The 17,455-nt window shown below is 40.0% G+C and overlaps 1 protein-coding gene across 1 annotated transcript in view; it reads right to left on the bottom strand.

The window, feature by feature from the left end:
* Positions 1–17,208, bottom strand: part of MYCBP2 (MYC binding protein 2) — a 180,299-nt gene extending 163,091 nt beyond the window's left edge. The window contains exon 1 of the mRNA XM_088540301.1: positions 16,806–17,208. Within this exon, the coding sequence (XP_088396427.1) occupies positions 16,806–17,092 (287 nt within the window). The 5' untranslated portion in view covers positions 17,093–17,208. The remainder of the gene's footprint in view (positions 1–16,805) is intronic.
* Positions 17,209–17,455: the final 247 nt, after the last annotated feature.

The following is a 17,455-nucleotide window of genomic DNA, read 5'->3' as shown; positions in this document are numbered from 1 at the left end:
AGAGAACTTAAGTATTACAGGCTTGTTTACAAAAGGGAAATGGGGAAGAGGTAATTTTGAGTAAACTGAATTGTATCAGTATAGAATGAGTGCCCTGGAAATGCTATGACTTCATCACTCTTTTTAGTCTCTGAAAAGTATAAATTATACCTCAAAAAACTTGCAAACAGTAATTTTCACATGCTTGTACCATTCTCTTTGAAGGTTCTCCTTTATCTTTCCATGTTCAAACTCAACTAGCTTGTTCATCACAGTTTTGGCATTATACTAACTGGATGGCCTTATCCTTCTCATTATTCACAGATGCTGAAATGGATGAGCTAGTTGAGAGCTTATAGGTTAGAACAAGAGGGCAGACCAACGTGGGCGGTCCCATTATGGGTGTCAGCTAAAGATCATCTAATCAGGAAGCAGAAGATGAAGCCTTCCTCAGATAACCACAAAAGGCCTCACATTCACAGGCCCTAATACTCACGGGGACCGCAACCACCTCGGTATTTGCTAGAAGGGCAACACTGCACAGTACAAGCAATCCTGGAGGTTTCTGGAGTGCACTGATGATAACCTCCCGAACTGGCGTTCAAGAAAATCATGAGAGTCTGCTGGACTACATACTCACAAACGTGGAAGAACTGATTGTAGTAATGTATGTGCAGTGCAGCTATTGCTACAGAGACTGCACAACTCCACCACTGACCATGGTGAAGTTCAGGATCCTTAAAAAACATGGCAAGCCAAAAGCTGGATCACAACTCTGGACTTCAGAAAAGAGCAGACTTTGGCCTCTTTAGGGACCTGCTTATAAAAATATCACAGCATATGGTCCTGGAGAGAAGATGGTTGCAGGACAATCAACTGATTTTCAAGGTTCACCTCACCCAAGCTCAAGAATGGTCCATCCCCAAGTGTGGGAAGTCAAGCAAGGGCACCAGGAAGCCAGCACGGGCGAACAAGGACTACACAGACACATAAAACACAAGCATACAAAAGAGAGGCAGAAAAGGTGATTGGGAATAGTCAGCCTGAATGTATGAATGGAAAGTCATGCTTGACAAACCTGACAACCTGCTACAATTAGAAAGCTGGCTCAGCTGATAAGAGTGTATACGCTCTGGATGTTGTTTACCTCAACTTTAGTAGGGCTTTCATAACTATCTCCACATCACCCTCACAAACAAGCTCATGAAGTATGGGCTGTGAAAACAGACAGGGAGGTGGACTGAAAACTGACTGAATTGCCAGGTTGCAATCAGCAGCACAGAGGCCAGCTGGATGTTAGTCACTAGTCATCCCCCCAGGTGTTCCCAGGGTGAATCACAGAATCAATAAGGATGAAAGGGATCTTTAGAGATCATCTAGTCCAACCCTACCCGCACATGTAGGGACACCTACAGCATGTGACATAGGATTATGCCCTATCTGGGTTTTGAAGATCTCCAGAGAAGGAGATTCCACAACCTCTCTTGGCAACCTATTCCAGGGCTCTGTTACTCTCACTGTCAAGAAGGATTTCCTTAAGTTCCTGTGGAACATTTGGTGCTTCAGTCTGTGGCCCTTTCCTCTAGTCCTATTGCCATCCATCACTGAAAAGAAGCTGGCCCCATCCTCTTCACTGCCTTCCTTAAGGTATTTATATACACTGATCAGGTCTCCTCTCAGCCTTGTCCAGACTAAACAGGCCCAGCTCTCAATACTGGGGCCAATACCATTTAACCTCATTAGTGACCTGGATAATAGGACAGAGTGCATTTTCAGCAAGTCTGCAGAGGATACATAACTGCAGTGGTGGTGAGTGGTATCCCCAATGTTTATGCTGCTATTCAGAGGGATTTTATTATTTTATTCTGTTTTTCCTACAGCTAGCTTACATTTATTTTAAGTCTGAAGAGAAGTAAAGTCTTCTGCAAATTAGGCAGTACCAGTTTGAGGTCTAAGTCATATTCTCTAAACCAAAAATCACTTCTTTATGTTACTGTCACTTGATTTTGCTGCTCTCATACCCACGACTAGTCTTTCGTGATGAGGAAAAATATAAAAGGTGATAAAAGAAGCCTCATAATCCATAAATGCAAAGAAAATGTGAAAAGGTCAAGAATTACTTCAGGTATCCTACAGTATATTTTAAAAACAAACAAATACAAAAACAACTTTATAATGTATTTCTGAAAGAAGGAGAAGCATTCAAACACAGTACAGACAAGAAAAAAAATGCAGAATCACATTCAATTTATAATTCCATATAACATGTAGAACCTCTCATGAAGAACTTCTACCTTACATTTTATTCATAATGTTGTGTTTATGTTTGTGCTTATTGATTTTATTCTTGAAACTAACATGTTCTGAGATTATTCCTATCTTGTATATACTGATAACCTTTCCAAGCTTGGCATTCCGTACAAACCAGGCTCTAGCCTACTCTCAACTCCATCCCCAAACCTGTTAATGAAGACACCGAGTACTTCAGCACCGAGGACAGAGCCAGAGGGACAACACCTCCCGCCACGCCTTCCTGCATCCTGCCCATCTGACAGCAAGCCATTGCCAGAGCTGGGTTTCCAAATAGACGAGACTACTGTAGGGTGGGTTCGGAACTAAATGGGTACTCATACTGGCTGTCCAAAAGTCAATCCTGCTATTCTTTCTGGAATAAATCGCTGTTAAGACAAAATATTAAAAATCCATCTGAGAAATAAAGGCTACAGGCCAATCAATACGGAGATGAGGCGACATGAGTTCCCATGCTTTTCTCACTCACATTTGCTTGGAGTTCAGTACCTGCTTATTGCTGTAGTTCGGTACATGCTTACTTCTGCAAGCCCAAGACTAGAGGCAGCTCTCTGGCACAATCCTATCTGATCTGCTCTAACACAATACTGGAAGGTTTGGTTCAGCTCAGAGCAAGCCCTGAGTTACAGGACAGGGTGTCTGCAGCTGCAACCAAACTGTATCATCCAATTTTAGAAAAGCATTTAAAATAAACTTTCGGTTTTGAAAAATACTAATATTCATCTATACTTATTTAAAAACAAGTTTTCTTGTTTCAGCTGTTAGTAATGCTATATTAAGTTTCCCATTCCAGGCTCATCATGAATCCACTTAGTGCTTATTTCACTTTTTTTTATATAACATATTTTTCCAGTACTTTTTGAAATGTCATCCACACAAAATGCTCGAGTACCTTGAGGTCTCTTTTATCCATTTTCAAGCCAAGGACTCTTTGCCTGTTTGCTACTAGTCTTGTAGAATGTTATACATCTTGCATGTTCCAAAATAATCCCTAAAAGCTATGAAATTACCTCTGTTTTTCTAATCACCTATAGAGAAAGTTTTATTCATTTATGTAAACATTAACTACTCTCTAGTCTGTTCTTCCCATATTATTGCTTTTACCACTGATGTTATTTAACATACCACACAGAAAAGGTTGCCTTTGCTACCAGATCTGCATCTGACTTTTTGGCCATACAGCGAAAGAGGATGTACTCTTCAGCGAGGCTGATTATTTCTTTGATACTTGATTACACAGATGGACAATAGCTCTGTTATAGACACATTTACACAATTATAGCCTCTAACATAGAGCCTCTAACATATAGCCTAACAATGAAAACAAAGTACAAACACTGAATATCATTGTAAAGTATGTTCTATATACAAGTTGCTGTTTGGTAGTTGCTACAAGTTGCTACTTTGGTAGTTATCTTTATTGACAGAGACACAAGATCCAGCTGCCTTTCCTTCACTAACTAGAAGATTACTTACCCCTCACCAAAAGCAACTACTTCTCAATAATTTCCACATACCTCCCACATTGATCAGTGCTCTATGTGTCCTGCCAGTGAAAAACTCCTTTGAGCCCTCCAGTAAGATCTCAGCACTAATATTGCAGTTGCTGAGCATTCTGACATCTACCACGAGAAACTGTCTTGCAGCAACCTCCATAAAGTAAATGGATGAAATAAACATCTCACATAATGAAAATATTACATACTTTCTACAAAGTTGGCATTCATCTCACTCAAGGCAAGCTATATTGTTAAATAAAAGAGATTCAGAAAAGATGCTCAAGCACAAGGTGCAAATCTAAACCACGACTCCTATTTCTATTCTTGACTCTCTTTGGGACTCCTCCATCTAGCTCTCTAAAACACAAATCTGCTAGAGGGAGGATTAATCCTAATCAGTGATCTACTCATTTTGACTTGTTTCAAAAAACATTTCATCGTCCTCAAAGCCACCTGACGCTGTCATTCTCCTACTGATCTTCCTTAAGGTGTCCTTGCTTCATATTCTGCCTTTGCAGACGCCTCTCTACAATATCTCAGTAGCCAATACTATCATTCCAACACCCAACTTTCAACCACTGAACAACGCCAGTAGACAACAATTATCATTATAACCCAAAGCACCAATCTGTTCTCCCAATAAATAAAGTCTGCTCACAAGCAAGGGCTCTTCAAACTTTAATAACTAATTGTTTCTAACACCTGCAATAATACTGATCAATATTCTAAAAGGAGGTTAAGAGAGAGATAATATATAAAATAAAACCTGACACACAATAATGCATTATACAACTATGTATAAATTCTCCTAGTGTAATACAAACTACTACTTCATAAGAACTATCAAGCTTTATGAAATATAAATGTACACAGAGTCACCATACTGTTTTCCTCATACTTCCTTCATAAACAAGCCTCAAGTTTTACCTTTGGATTACAAAAACAGAAAAAGCCAAGAACCCATGTTTCTGAAGATATAAATACACCATTTTAATTTCTCCACTGTAACTTTGCAATAGACTCTACACAACTCTTCAGAGAGAGCCTTTTGCAATGAAAAAGCTATAGCCCAGGTATTTTAATAACTCTGACCAAATGCTTTCTGCAGTTCAGTTTTATTTTGTGAAGCATTTGATGAAAAATGCCTCCCTGAAGCAGTTTCTTGATCTTCCCTTTCTCTTTGCACACTTGTAGGTGGGGTAGGCAAAGGGAGCTGCTGCCAAAAATCACAGCCAGAACTGCTCAGTAGCACAGCAGCTGGTCTGCAAAGCTGCTGGGTAGCACAAATGCATCCACTGAGTATTTTACCTTTTCAGTTCCACTCATAAGTTCTTTATTGCTATTGATACCCTAGAGATCCAATACCTGTTTCCAGTAATCTAATAACCACATCTTCCAGCTATAGCTCTGCTGTTAAGAACCAAATGCTCAGGACTCCACATAGTTGTTCCCTGTGATACCTCCTGGCAGAAGACAGACACATATACCTCATACGGAGATCCTTCCTACTCATAGTCTATTTTCCTAAAATTTGCCCTGAAGGTACTTGTAGATTACTACTCTTACTGAAAACAACCAGCAGTAGTATTACTTTTCACCAAGGGGATACTTTGTTTTGTAAAGCAATTCAGCTGTGGAAAAAAAAAAAAAAAAAAAAATTACTGGAGGGGGAAACTGTTCCAACTTCATAGGTAGATCCCAAACAACATTACACACAGCACAGTTGAGTTTTTCCTTGGCTACAATTAAGGCTTGACAATTTTTGCATTATGATCCTTGGATTATTTAAAATGTTTACAATACTAAAAAATAGCTTCACTTAGTAAGCTTGAGATGTAATGCTTGATGAATTCCACCTTTTTTAAAAAAAAAAAAACTTTTTTTAAATTAAAGTGTGCAATAGCTCAACCCTCATTCTAACAGTCTGCCCTCCAAATCATTATCAGCCACAGCCAATTCAATTTCTTTGAATTATTAAATAAACATTCTGATGTGAACTTTTATCCCTGCCAATTTAAAAGAAAAATCAGGACCTAAACAGCATATCCACAAACGGGAAAAAATAAAATTAAAAAAACAACCTGCCAGCTAAAACCTGTGGGTAATGAATATCAACTGCAATCCAATTAAGATAGGCTTAAGGAAAAATTGAGGCAGATGAGTAGGCCAGACTAAATTAGGTTTTTAAGGTGTGTGAAGAAAAAAGGTTAAGAAAAATTGACAACTAAAGGAGACAGATGGATTTGAGAGAACACTGAGTGAGGAGGAATAAGGAACTTATCAGAAGCTACAGAGAATTAAGACATCAAAGACGGATCTGGAAGATGAGGTAAGGCCAACAGTCACATCACCCCAGTCTGGAGCTCCATTTCTCATCCATGGATTCAGAAAGAGTAAAAGGCCACCTGCCTGGCTGTTACTTGAGCCTTTGGACTACTATCTGGATTTGTCTGTGTGTTTTATGCCAGACTTCTCAGTTTGTAACCCAGAGCTGTTTTCTTTTCAAGCTTCCAACATCTATCTGTATTGATTTTTAAAAGTTTGCAATAACGTTATTTCTTTTTCTTCAAAACTAAAATCTGAAGGCTTGAGAGGGGGGTTATTCAAGTGCCTAAAATATCCTTTCTAAACTTCTACAGTACAGTCTGAAATCCAAAAGCTGCAGGAATTATAAATGAAATTAAAGCCAACCACACAAGTGAAATGGAGAAACTATGACAGAGGAGCAAAACTGCAGAAGACTGGCAATCTCCCTTTTGTAAGCACAGATGCTTTTAGAATGGTATAAAAATATCTTGTATAAACAAAGAGAACTTGCAAGGTGGTGTTCCTACAACATATTCTTTACACAAGGAGAATGACATCTCAATAAAAACATGGAAATTGTAGGTTTGTCTCTATAATTATCTGATTTTTCATTTATTAGTTGCAACATCCTAAGAAGTTAGATCTGTAAGACCATGTACTCATATACTTCATATACCAAATATCTATTTCTCTCATCCTTCTCAAAACCAAACAAAACATATACAAAGCAATATTAAAATTCTGCTGACAGGATTGTAAGCAAGGCTCAATTGGGAAGGGTAAGACACTACCTGAAGCTGAGAAGAACTGAATTTATTAAGAGAAAGCACTCTATATAGGGATGCTATCACAGCTAAACCAAATAAATCCTACTTTGTCTTCACTGAACAGCACAAGATAATCACCTAGCGTGTACAAGTAAAAACTCATCAATTTGCAATTGTCAGTGGCAAACACGATAACTTATACTCTAGAAATAAAATGGGATAAAGAATTGATTGAAGATAAATGGAATAGAGACTTGACTAGTGTGAGAACACCCATGCATATAAGCATATGTTAGAAAGATATTTTGGCCAATGGAAGAAAGGCAAAGGCACATAAGAGGCAAGCTGTGAGGAAGAACACAGATAATTCATAGGGAAATAATCAAAGTAAGAGACGAGAGGTTATAATAATATAAATAGAAGAATAAGGCCTTTATTTAAGAACAAGCTGATCTCAATGTGATGAGAATGACTGACTGCAGATCTGTTTAAGGACGATCCTTGGATTAAAGACTCAGCAATAGTAAAGATGAGTGGTGTTATCAACTGCAGCAAGGACACCGGTGAAGGCAAAGAGAGTTCAGGGTTTGACCCTGTTAAGGTTAACACTCTTAGCTTGATGTTTTTACAGACTTACGCAGAGCTGGATCAAAATGGCCTAAATATTATGCCACTATAGCATAAGTTAGAAAAGAGACTTCCAATTTTTTGCATTTGCAAAATAAAAACTCACAAAGCTATCCACTCCACGGAAAATATAAAACTATTAACAGGCTTCAGTTTTGACTTTTCCTTACTTTCCCCTTGATTGAACCTTTAAGTTTTTTCCTCACAGAGCACATAGCCTCTCAAACATAATTGTCTAAAATAATGGATTTTGAACAGTAGTTTGAGTCAAGGATTCTGTGCAGTTCTCCTAGATTTGCAAGACATTGTTTCCTTAAAAAAGTTCCAGACAGAATTCTTCCCAGTGTTTAAACAGACACATATTTTGTATTCAAAAGAAAACTAAAAAAAAAAGTATTTTAACTCAAAATAATATTTTAAACTTTTTCTTTTAATTCTAAACAACAGATGAGCTACATTATTTTATGTTAATGAGCTAAATGCATTCAGTAATTTTCTAAGTTCAAACAAGTTAAAATCATGCAATAGGCCTTAAGCGAACAATCAAAAAAACAAAAAAAAAAAAGAAGAAAGCACAGCGCAGGCAGGCATATAAAGCTCTATCATACAATTTTGTTACAAACGCAAGAAAATAATCAAGAAAATTTCCACCTGATGTTTTATGTAACAAAGATAACGCAAATAACAACTTCTCAGAAAGTTTTAAATGTCACCTGTCAGATTCCTGCTAGGATAATGATATAGGAGATAGTCTCCACGTGCATATAAAGCCACATGTAATACCAAGCCTGTTTGTAAATCCTAACCTGATCTTCCTTGTACCTAATTCAGGTGAGAAGGCCAACCACCTCTCTTCAGCACCAAAGGCATTTAGTTCACCACACAGCAGACAGCTTCCACAACAGCTTCCACTGAGACATCACAGAGAGTTGCTGACACCAGTTCTAAGGCCTTCATTCAATAGCTTAGAGAGTACTTGCCACCTTGCCATGACGATGGTACAGGAAGGAAATGAATCTTGACTTGAGGAGATCTAAGCCTAGATTCCTATTTCACAGAAACTCAGCTCATGGATTTTGGAAAAGGTCTCTTCTCCACCTCCTCTTAAACTCAAGCACCTACACAGGCAAAAGTTCTTCGTTGGAGAAAGGAAAAATAAACAGAAAAAAATACCACAAACAAACAAAAAAATCATAAATGAAAAATCAGGAATTTCACTATTCTAAACACAAAGCATCCAAGTTATCTAGGGATAAAGAAGCTGCATTACGGCTACTCTTTCCTAAGCTGAGAGATGGGTACGAATTTGGAGTCATTCATTTAATAACAAAGCAAAAAAAAAATCAGAAAAGAAGCTGCACAGTTTTCTTAGCCTGAAGTACTTATAGATCTATCAAATACAAAGAAAGAAGCATCTTGTAGTTAAGACTGCAATATTAACTGTATGATTAAGTCCATCAGCACATTCACCTATCCACAGTGAGCCACATGCCACCTTTCTGAAGGATGTGCTACTAAAAAGAAAGGAAGTGCATTACAGGTCAACATTCAGGAATCATATGTGCTAACACAGCTACTTAGATCATAGTTAGCCCATTGTCCCATTGTGACAGTTTCTAGTATGGTCCTATAAAACGGAGGAATGGTAGGAGTTAGATGCCCGTGAAAGATCAGTTAGCAAAAGGATACTTACATTATAAAAAGCTTTATTAAATTGAAACACCACTATTCCAACCAGCACCTCAGTTTCGAGAACTGTTTATGGCAAGTTGGTAGGAAAAAGATAGAAATACAACAATATATGAGAGATGATGCAAAGGACCAAGTGCCTCAAATGGACAGGAAACACAGGAAATGAAATACAGTTTGCAGTGTTTCAGTATGAAAGACCATATTATTGACATGTCATAGATGTCCTTCATGAAGACAAATACTCCAAATGGTAAATTTAGTAAAATGTATTTGGAGGCATATGCTGAGACAAGAATATACTAAACAAGTATATGGGAAAAAAAAATATGGAGAGGGAGGGGAAAAAAAAAAAAAAAAGAGATAACATACTAGAACCCCAAATTCAGTGCCAAGGTTTTAGGAAGCGGAAACTCCACTTAACATTTGTTACAGCTAGCAGTGCGGAGTGGTTAACTTCGTAAAATGCTGCAGCGACATTTCAGTAGAGCATAACTTTTAACTGCCTCTATTTGCCACCTACCAGACCATTAAGTCAGAGCAGTTAATGCAGTTGAAATTGAAATGTTAAACTGTTGCCTCTGAGTTTAAAAAAAAAAAAAAAAAAGGCAAAAAAAAAAAAGATATACATAGATGGCCTCAAACCAGGAGGTGGAATAATCTCGCAGATCACATAGCTTAGAAAGTCTGAAGATTACTGAGAACAGAATATTAGACCTCATATTCAAACTGCCAATCTTTTTTTTTTCTTTTTTTCTTTAATAAATCAAATTTCCGATAAACAAAATATCTCTGACTATTCATTGAATTGTCAATCATGGCCCATCTTGAAATAAATTAGAAAAATAACTTATGGGTTAAAATATTAAAGAAACAGTAAAACACGACAGTTGCAACTCTAATACTGCAGTACCTCTCCTTCCGTCCCACTTACAAGTTTTGGGGGTGTTTTTCAGTTTGCATATTAAAATTCTAAATTCTTGGCAATTTTAGCAGAACAGTCAGGTAACACCTGTTTTTATAAAGCGGACAAGAGGAAATTTTATCTACAGAGAACACAGATTTCATGTAAAGCAAGCTCATACAGAACTAGTACAAAGCTAACACTTCAACTAGATGTGTTGCCACAGCTGAAGTCTTTGACATTGTGATTACAGCCATTAATATCTGTACAGTCACAAAAATATCCCCATCATTAATCCCAAACCTGACATTTGTAAAGGACAAACTATCTAAAAGTTTAAGAGACATTAAATGCTGCACTTCCAAACACGCTAAGCCGGCACAATCCTTAAAGGTGGCAACAATATCAACAGTTGACAAACAGCGAGGATTAATCTAGCGACAAAGGAAAATGACCTAACTGCAAACCTATGCTTGAAAAATATGTACACAAATCCCAAAGCTGAAACTCAACAGTCAGTATTAGGAGTAGAGAAAGATGCAATAACCTACCACCATCATGATTTATTGTGCTAGAAAGAGAGCATCTAAGGCAATTCCTATATAAACACTAAAAAACGTTTACCTAATAAAAATCAAAATACAATTGCAAAATGGTCAGGATACCAATACAAATTATTTAGTAACAAGCTGACATGTTTTTCACCCTATCATTTTCCTTTTCTACAAGTAAACACTCAAATGTCACTAATTAACTACTGAATGCAGTAGCTGCTGGTAGTAGACCTACAACCACACTCTTCCAGCTGAAAAGACCAGCGTGACTGCCCTTTTGGAGCTCCTGTTCTATTCTAGCCATAGCGTATAGTTGAACTTGTGACCGAGAGGCAAAAACTTCACGCATGAAGTTAGTAAACAAAACAAACAAAAAGTCACTTTAGTTCCATCATATGTACAAATTTCTTCGCAAGCTGCACACTATCCTACTGAATAAGCAGCAGAAGAACACATGATTACACAAGCAGATAAAGGTGCCTTTTAGCATCATTAGCCTTAGGAGATTTCCTCATTTGTAGAAATCTTCACAACCAACGAAACCTGAACATGCTCCTCACAGATTCCATGTTTTATAATTCCTCAAATTGCATATATACTAACTCTTTCAAAGCAGTGTCACAGGGAGAATACAGTTTATCCTTTTAAACATGTTTAAAATTTTCAGTCCATTTGCCACAGTGTTTTCAATCCTGAATTTTCTTATCACCTTGATTTATTAATCATTTTGCAATGAGGCAATTTACTTGCCTCTTTCCACTTTTCACTATAACTGCGTTTTCCATACTAACACTGCATGAATATAAACCCTGTTGGACTTAGCCCAACTATCTATTACAGTGTCTTAAATTAACCACTTTGGATAAAAATGATAATGAAAAAGCAAGGGGTTTACTTATTATTTAATCCAGATTAACCCACAGCACAATAAATGAAATAAAATACTATTATATTCCACTTAAAAAAAACAGCTGACTGCAATTCTGATCTCCTTTTCTGAAGGTTAACTTAATGCAAGACTCAACAGTGCATCAATTGTCCAATAAAATATGGCTTTAAGTTTACCCACTGAATATACTGCATCTATTTTTTGTAAATGATATTTACAAAATATTAGCACTGCAAACAAAAGCTGTAAACCTTATTTTAGCAAAATAAAGAGAAACAATGCAACACAACACTTCACAAGAACCACCAATATCCCTTTAATATCCCTTTATTTTATTAGTTTTTAAGTATAACAATTTTTTTCAAACACACACTTCCAACCTTCCTGGAAATAAAGCTTAATTAAAATCTCAAAACAAAAACAGCTAACAGTTTTGCAAAGGCATTCTGCTACACTAACAACCAAACTGAAATAAATTTCATCCATCTGAGTATACTAGACATAGTTTCTACTTTTTAAAAAAAAAAAAAAAAAAAAAACTTGGCACTGCAAAAGCATTTCAATAACCCTTCTCCAACAAAATTCTGAAAATATAAACATTGAGAACATTCCAGGGCCAAATCAGCATTGCATTTTTTCAGCAAGATTTAGCAGAAGATTTAGGATCAACTTTGAAATGCATAAACATTAAATTAGTGATCAGCTTGCTCCAAAGGATGCATAATTTACAACTGAGAGTACAGATGAGCTGGCCTACCTCCAAAACAATCTTTTATCATGGAGTACAATGAAGTTGGCTGCTGCTTCTTCAGCCAATATGGTTGGGGGAAAAAAAAAAAAAAAAAACAGAAGGTCAATAACAGATATCCTACATTCCAGTCATCACTGGAATTTTCCCTTATCTCAAGGCAAGCTACTTCACAACTTTGGATTTTTTTTTTTTCTCTCCAGAATACAGAGAGAAGCTTTTTTCATGTGAAGGACTGAAAGAAGCAAATCTAATAAGAGATGAGCCAAAAAGCTAACACAACAAAATAAATAATTGATATTAAAATAATTGATATCAAGTATCTAGTGAACTTCAGGTACAAACAAATTAAGAATCTGAGGACTGCAGCAGAATGACATTATCTTTAGTAATAAATATAAGAAATAACAGAATTATGACCAAGAAGAAAAAAATATGCCCTCAGAGCTACGAGCAAGTTTCAACATTAAAAATACATTGTTTACTCTCTTTTCTTTCATTAGCTTCAATAACAACTGCGATATCTGTGACATCTAATATTACTACAGAAACTAAGGCACAATCCCCACTAGTAATTTAAGGCACATGGAACCACAGAAAAACCTATTTAGAAATAATTCCGCATAACAACTTTTACAGCTGTTTTGTTTTCTTCAGAAGATAAAATGATGATATTTTTAGTTAAGATGAGTTGATAAGCTGTTTAAATAAATGGGAAAACATTCAGACATGAATATGAAATTATCACGATTTTAGAATATACTGTCACCATAAATATCAAAAATTCAAGTTAGTCAAATTATGCAAGAAATCTATTATCATGTAGGTCGTGAACTATGACAACTCTCAAAGAAAACACAACCCTAACTGATAATTCTGTAGCATACATGGTTGGAAGAAGAGAAAAGAGAAACTCTTGGTCCTGAAAGCTTAGGAAAACTCCTGAGATGCACAGGACAGCACAGCAGCAATTCAGTTGGATAGCAGTGCTTGCTAGGACTACGTTTGGAGTCTTACAGCAGAAATACTATTCACCTGAAGCTATCAAAATACGAAAACCAAATATTTGCAGAGTAAGAAAGTACAAAGCTTCAGGGGAAAACAGGTAAAAGTGATGTTAATTTTTACTAACAGAGCACATTTCCAGTTTCATCCACTCAGCACCAAGCATAGGAGAAAGACAATACTCCAATAACATGTAAAACATATTTGCCTTCTAAGCAGGCTCATACTTCCTACCAGTGTTTTACGGACCTTCACGGCTACACTAGCTATTATACAACAACTAGTCATTTTCATTTATTTCAGTAGCCACAAAAAAGAGAGTATAAATTTAGTATACTCAAATTAGATTTATCTTTCAAACCAATCTTCACTTGACAAGTAAGTTTTCCACAGTTAATAATACTATATTCTTAAAAGGTACCATCTGACCAAAGATGGTTATACATTAGAAGGCCAGACACTTTCTGCTTTTCTTTCATAAACTATTAAGCTGGCACTGTGATCAAACAGGCAGCTTCTCTCAAGACACCTGTCTATACAGAAAATCCCATGCAACCCTCATGCTATCACATGCTTGCATGTAAAGCAGCAAGGCGAGCCAGATTTGGGGAATAAGCCATTTTTGATGAGTTAATTTTAACCCAGAGTATATCTCTAATCTGGTACTGCAAGACGCTATATCTATATTGCATCAGCACTGCAGGGGGAACAAACATAGAAATGTAACTGCTTCTTTTGGAGAAAAGAAACGTCCATGACACCATGCCCCATACCACACGAGGAATACAAAGCATGGCTAGGTGTGCTTAGAAACCAGTGACTCCGTTCCATTCAACACTTCATACTCTTTACTTTCACACAAACACCCTGCAAATATGAAATATGTACAATTTATTATACACTTGGCCCTAAATAAACTCTACAATGCTTGTCTATGCATGGGCATTTTGATGCTGCTTTCTAGTTTCTCACAAAAATTAAGGACAGGTTTGCAATAAAGTGCTTGCTTAAGTGGTGGCCACACTACTGCAGGAGTGGCATGTTAGTTGGCTCACTTGAAGCAAAAGCTGTCCATCAGCATATTGCAAGTAGGTTACACTATCATTCTTCAAAAGAGCTTTCTCTGAACACACAAAGAATTCTCTTAGTTAATTTTTAAGCTATTTTAAAGTATTTTTCTCACTACAAACACCGAGAGAGTTAAGGAGAGCTTTACAGGCTTCAATTTTCCATATGGATAAAAATCAAATCAGGACACATGTTGTAACAACATCAGATAGATTAATTCGAGATTAAGACAGTATAGGTTATCTATTGTCACAACTAGATGCAGGCACAAGTTATTTTAAAGCATCTCTAAGAAGAAACTATGTTTGGAATTTTTACTAGCATTTTTAACCATCTCTGTTTAAGATTATCAGTGAGCTGAAATCTCTAAAGCCTTAGTTTATTTTGACATAAAGCACAGAGATAGAGTGGTGATCACAAGCAGTATTTTGGCTGTGATGAATACGATAAATAGATACTTGGGGTCAGGACCAAGAGATTGGACAACCAGTTGATTATTAAATATTACTCCTCTTATAAATCCTGCCATTCAGAATGGCTGTATTCAATAGCCCTTTCAAGCTACTATAATGCAATGTAGCATGACTAAATTTAGCCTTCAAAAATAAAGATACATAGTAATTTAGAATTTCACATTTTCTTTTAATTGACATGATTGTAACAGTGTTTCAGAAAGAAATAGATATAAGAAAGAAGCAATCTACGCTGTGAGTTGAAAGCAAATGTTTTAAGAACATCAATTAAAAGAAACATCAAGATTTGCACAGACACATATCTAGTATTTTCTACAGCAGTAAGTATAAAAGATATAAGATAAATTATCCTGAAACAAAACAAATAATAAAATATAATTTCTAAACAAAAACTTTTAAAACATATAGACAAATAAAGTTTAGGTAAGTGTCCAAACACCTTGAAACAACCCCTCAGTTGATTAAAGCTTACGTATGCTTTCATTTAGTGTTTGCGTTGCCAGGATTGAGTGACATTGGTCTCAAAGTAGGCACAGAGTTTTTAAAATAAAAAGCACAAGCAAGGAACTAAGGATTACTGACAATAGTATTACAGATATAAATAGATGTTAATTTCCCTATCACATACTCTGAACTCAATCAAGTAACTGCTAAGATGCCAAATGCCAGTGTTTTTGGTGTCCACAACATTTCATGCCTTAGTGAAAAGCAAAATGGGAAAGTTACTTATGCTTTCTAGTTTCTTCCATCATTTTACTCCCATAAGCACAGTTTTTGTAGAGGAAATAACCCGTGCTGTCCAAGTAACAATGCAGAGACAGAAAGAAAAAAAAAAAAAAGAAAAGAAAGAAAAGAAAGGAAACAGCAGCACAGACACCTAGTGCTTTACAGCCATTCCCAAACTTCAAGCAAGGATGACTTAATGACCTCACTGCGACTTCGCTACCCATATCCCAGCTTAATAGCAAGCAAGAACGAGGCCAAACGCCCTCGTTTCACGCCCCCGGAGGAAACAATGCGGGGCCTGGGCCCGGCACGCGAGGCAGCGCGCGCAGAGCGCAGCCGCCGCTGCCAGCGCCTCTCCCCCTGCCCCGGGCTAACGGTGCTAACGGTCCTGACGGTCCCAACGGTCCCAACAGCCACGGCGGGCGGGGGGAGGGAGGGGTGGCGCGCGCCCCCACCCCGCCCCGCAGCACGTGCCGGGAGCCCTTTATCGCCGCCGCCCTGCGGCAGCCGGATGGAGAGCCGGGTCCTCCCGCCTGGCAGATGGATCCTGGGGGAAAAGGCCTGAGGAGGGAACGCGCACGCTGCCCGCCCACGGTCTCTCCCTCCGCGCACCGGGGATCTCCGCAAGGAAGGCGGCGACACAGCGAAGGCAAAGCAGCAGCAGCCGCCTACGCGGGTGACCCCGCCGGTAGGACGTGCAAGAGGCCGCGCAAAGCAGGCTGCAAATTGTATCAGTGTGTGCGCATATATACACATATCTATATATATACCCACACACATATATATACATAAAAGACTTGGGCTTGTCACGTCAGAGGCGGAGAGGAGCGCGGCTCCGGGCCTGTCCAAAGGGCTAGTTGTTTACCCCCCCATTTCAACACGGAAACTATGAGGAAATGAATTACCACCCCAGGTGGCCGCAGAGAGCTGGGAGGAGCGGCGTTTACGCGGTTATCTCTCATGAAAAAGGAGGAGGAAAAAAAAAAAAAAAAGGGCGTGATCGAGCCCCAGAGCCTGGGCGGGGGGAGGGGAGCCGGCCCAGGTAGCCGCTCCGCCGGGAGCGGGAGGAGGAGGATGGCAGCGCCATCTGCACGGCACCGCCGGCCGCGCTAGCGGCGGCGCCCGGGCGCAGCGGGAGTCCCCGCCGCCCCCTTCCCCGCTCGCGGCGAGGGTCGCGCTGCCCCGGCAGGGGCGGGCGCCGCGGGACAGCGCGCAAGGGCAGAGCGGGTAGGCGCCGCGAGGGACAGAGGGGCGCGTTACCTGCCCGGGTGGCCGCCCAGCTCCCTGTCGCTCAGCGCCGCCGTGTAAATCTTCCGGTACCGGTCGGCCAGGGCCTTGCCCGAGAGCAGCAGCTGGTAGCGGCCGCGGCAGCCCAGCGGCGGCGGCGCCAGGGCGGCGGGCAGCGCTGCGAGCCCGCCGGCGCAGCCCTCCTCGGGCCCCATGGGCGCCGCCGCGCCCAAGCCGCTCGCCGAGAAGAAGAAGCCGCCCTCGGCCCCGGTGCAGGCGGCGGCGGCGGCTCCCGCAGAGGCGGCGGCCGCGGCGCTCATCCCTCCCCGCCCGCCCCCTGGTGGCCGCGCTGCCTCCCGGCGCCTCCCGCTGCCTTCACCGCCGGGGCCCGGCCATGGCGAGGCCGCCAAAGCCGCCGCCCTGCGGGCCGCGCATCCACCCGGCGCGGGGCTGGGGGACGCCCCCGGCGCCCCCTCCTCTCCGCTCAGCGGCGGCCGCCGCTCCCTCCCTCCCTGCCCGTCTCCCTGCCGGCGGCGGCGGCGGGCGCCGAGCAGCGGGCCGGGGCTCACGGCTGCGGCGCGGGAGGCGCTGTGGGGCGGGGGGGGAGGCACCAGGGGCCGGGCCGGCCCCGCCGCCCGCTTCCTCCTCCCGCTGCAGGGGCGGGGGCTGCGGCGGCCGCTTCC

Source organism: Tinamus guttatus, unplaced genomic scaffold, assembly GCF_059628265.1.
Source record: "Tinamus guttatus ecotype Peru unplaced genomic scaffold, ASM5962826v1 Tinamus_guttatus_pri_ptg000058l, whole genome shotgun sequence".
Classification (NCBI taxonomy): Eukaryota; Metazoa; Chordata; class Aves; order Tinamiformes; family Tinamidae; genus Tinamus; species Tinamus guttatus.
This window is presented reverse-complemented; position numbering and strand designations above follow the sequence as displayed.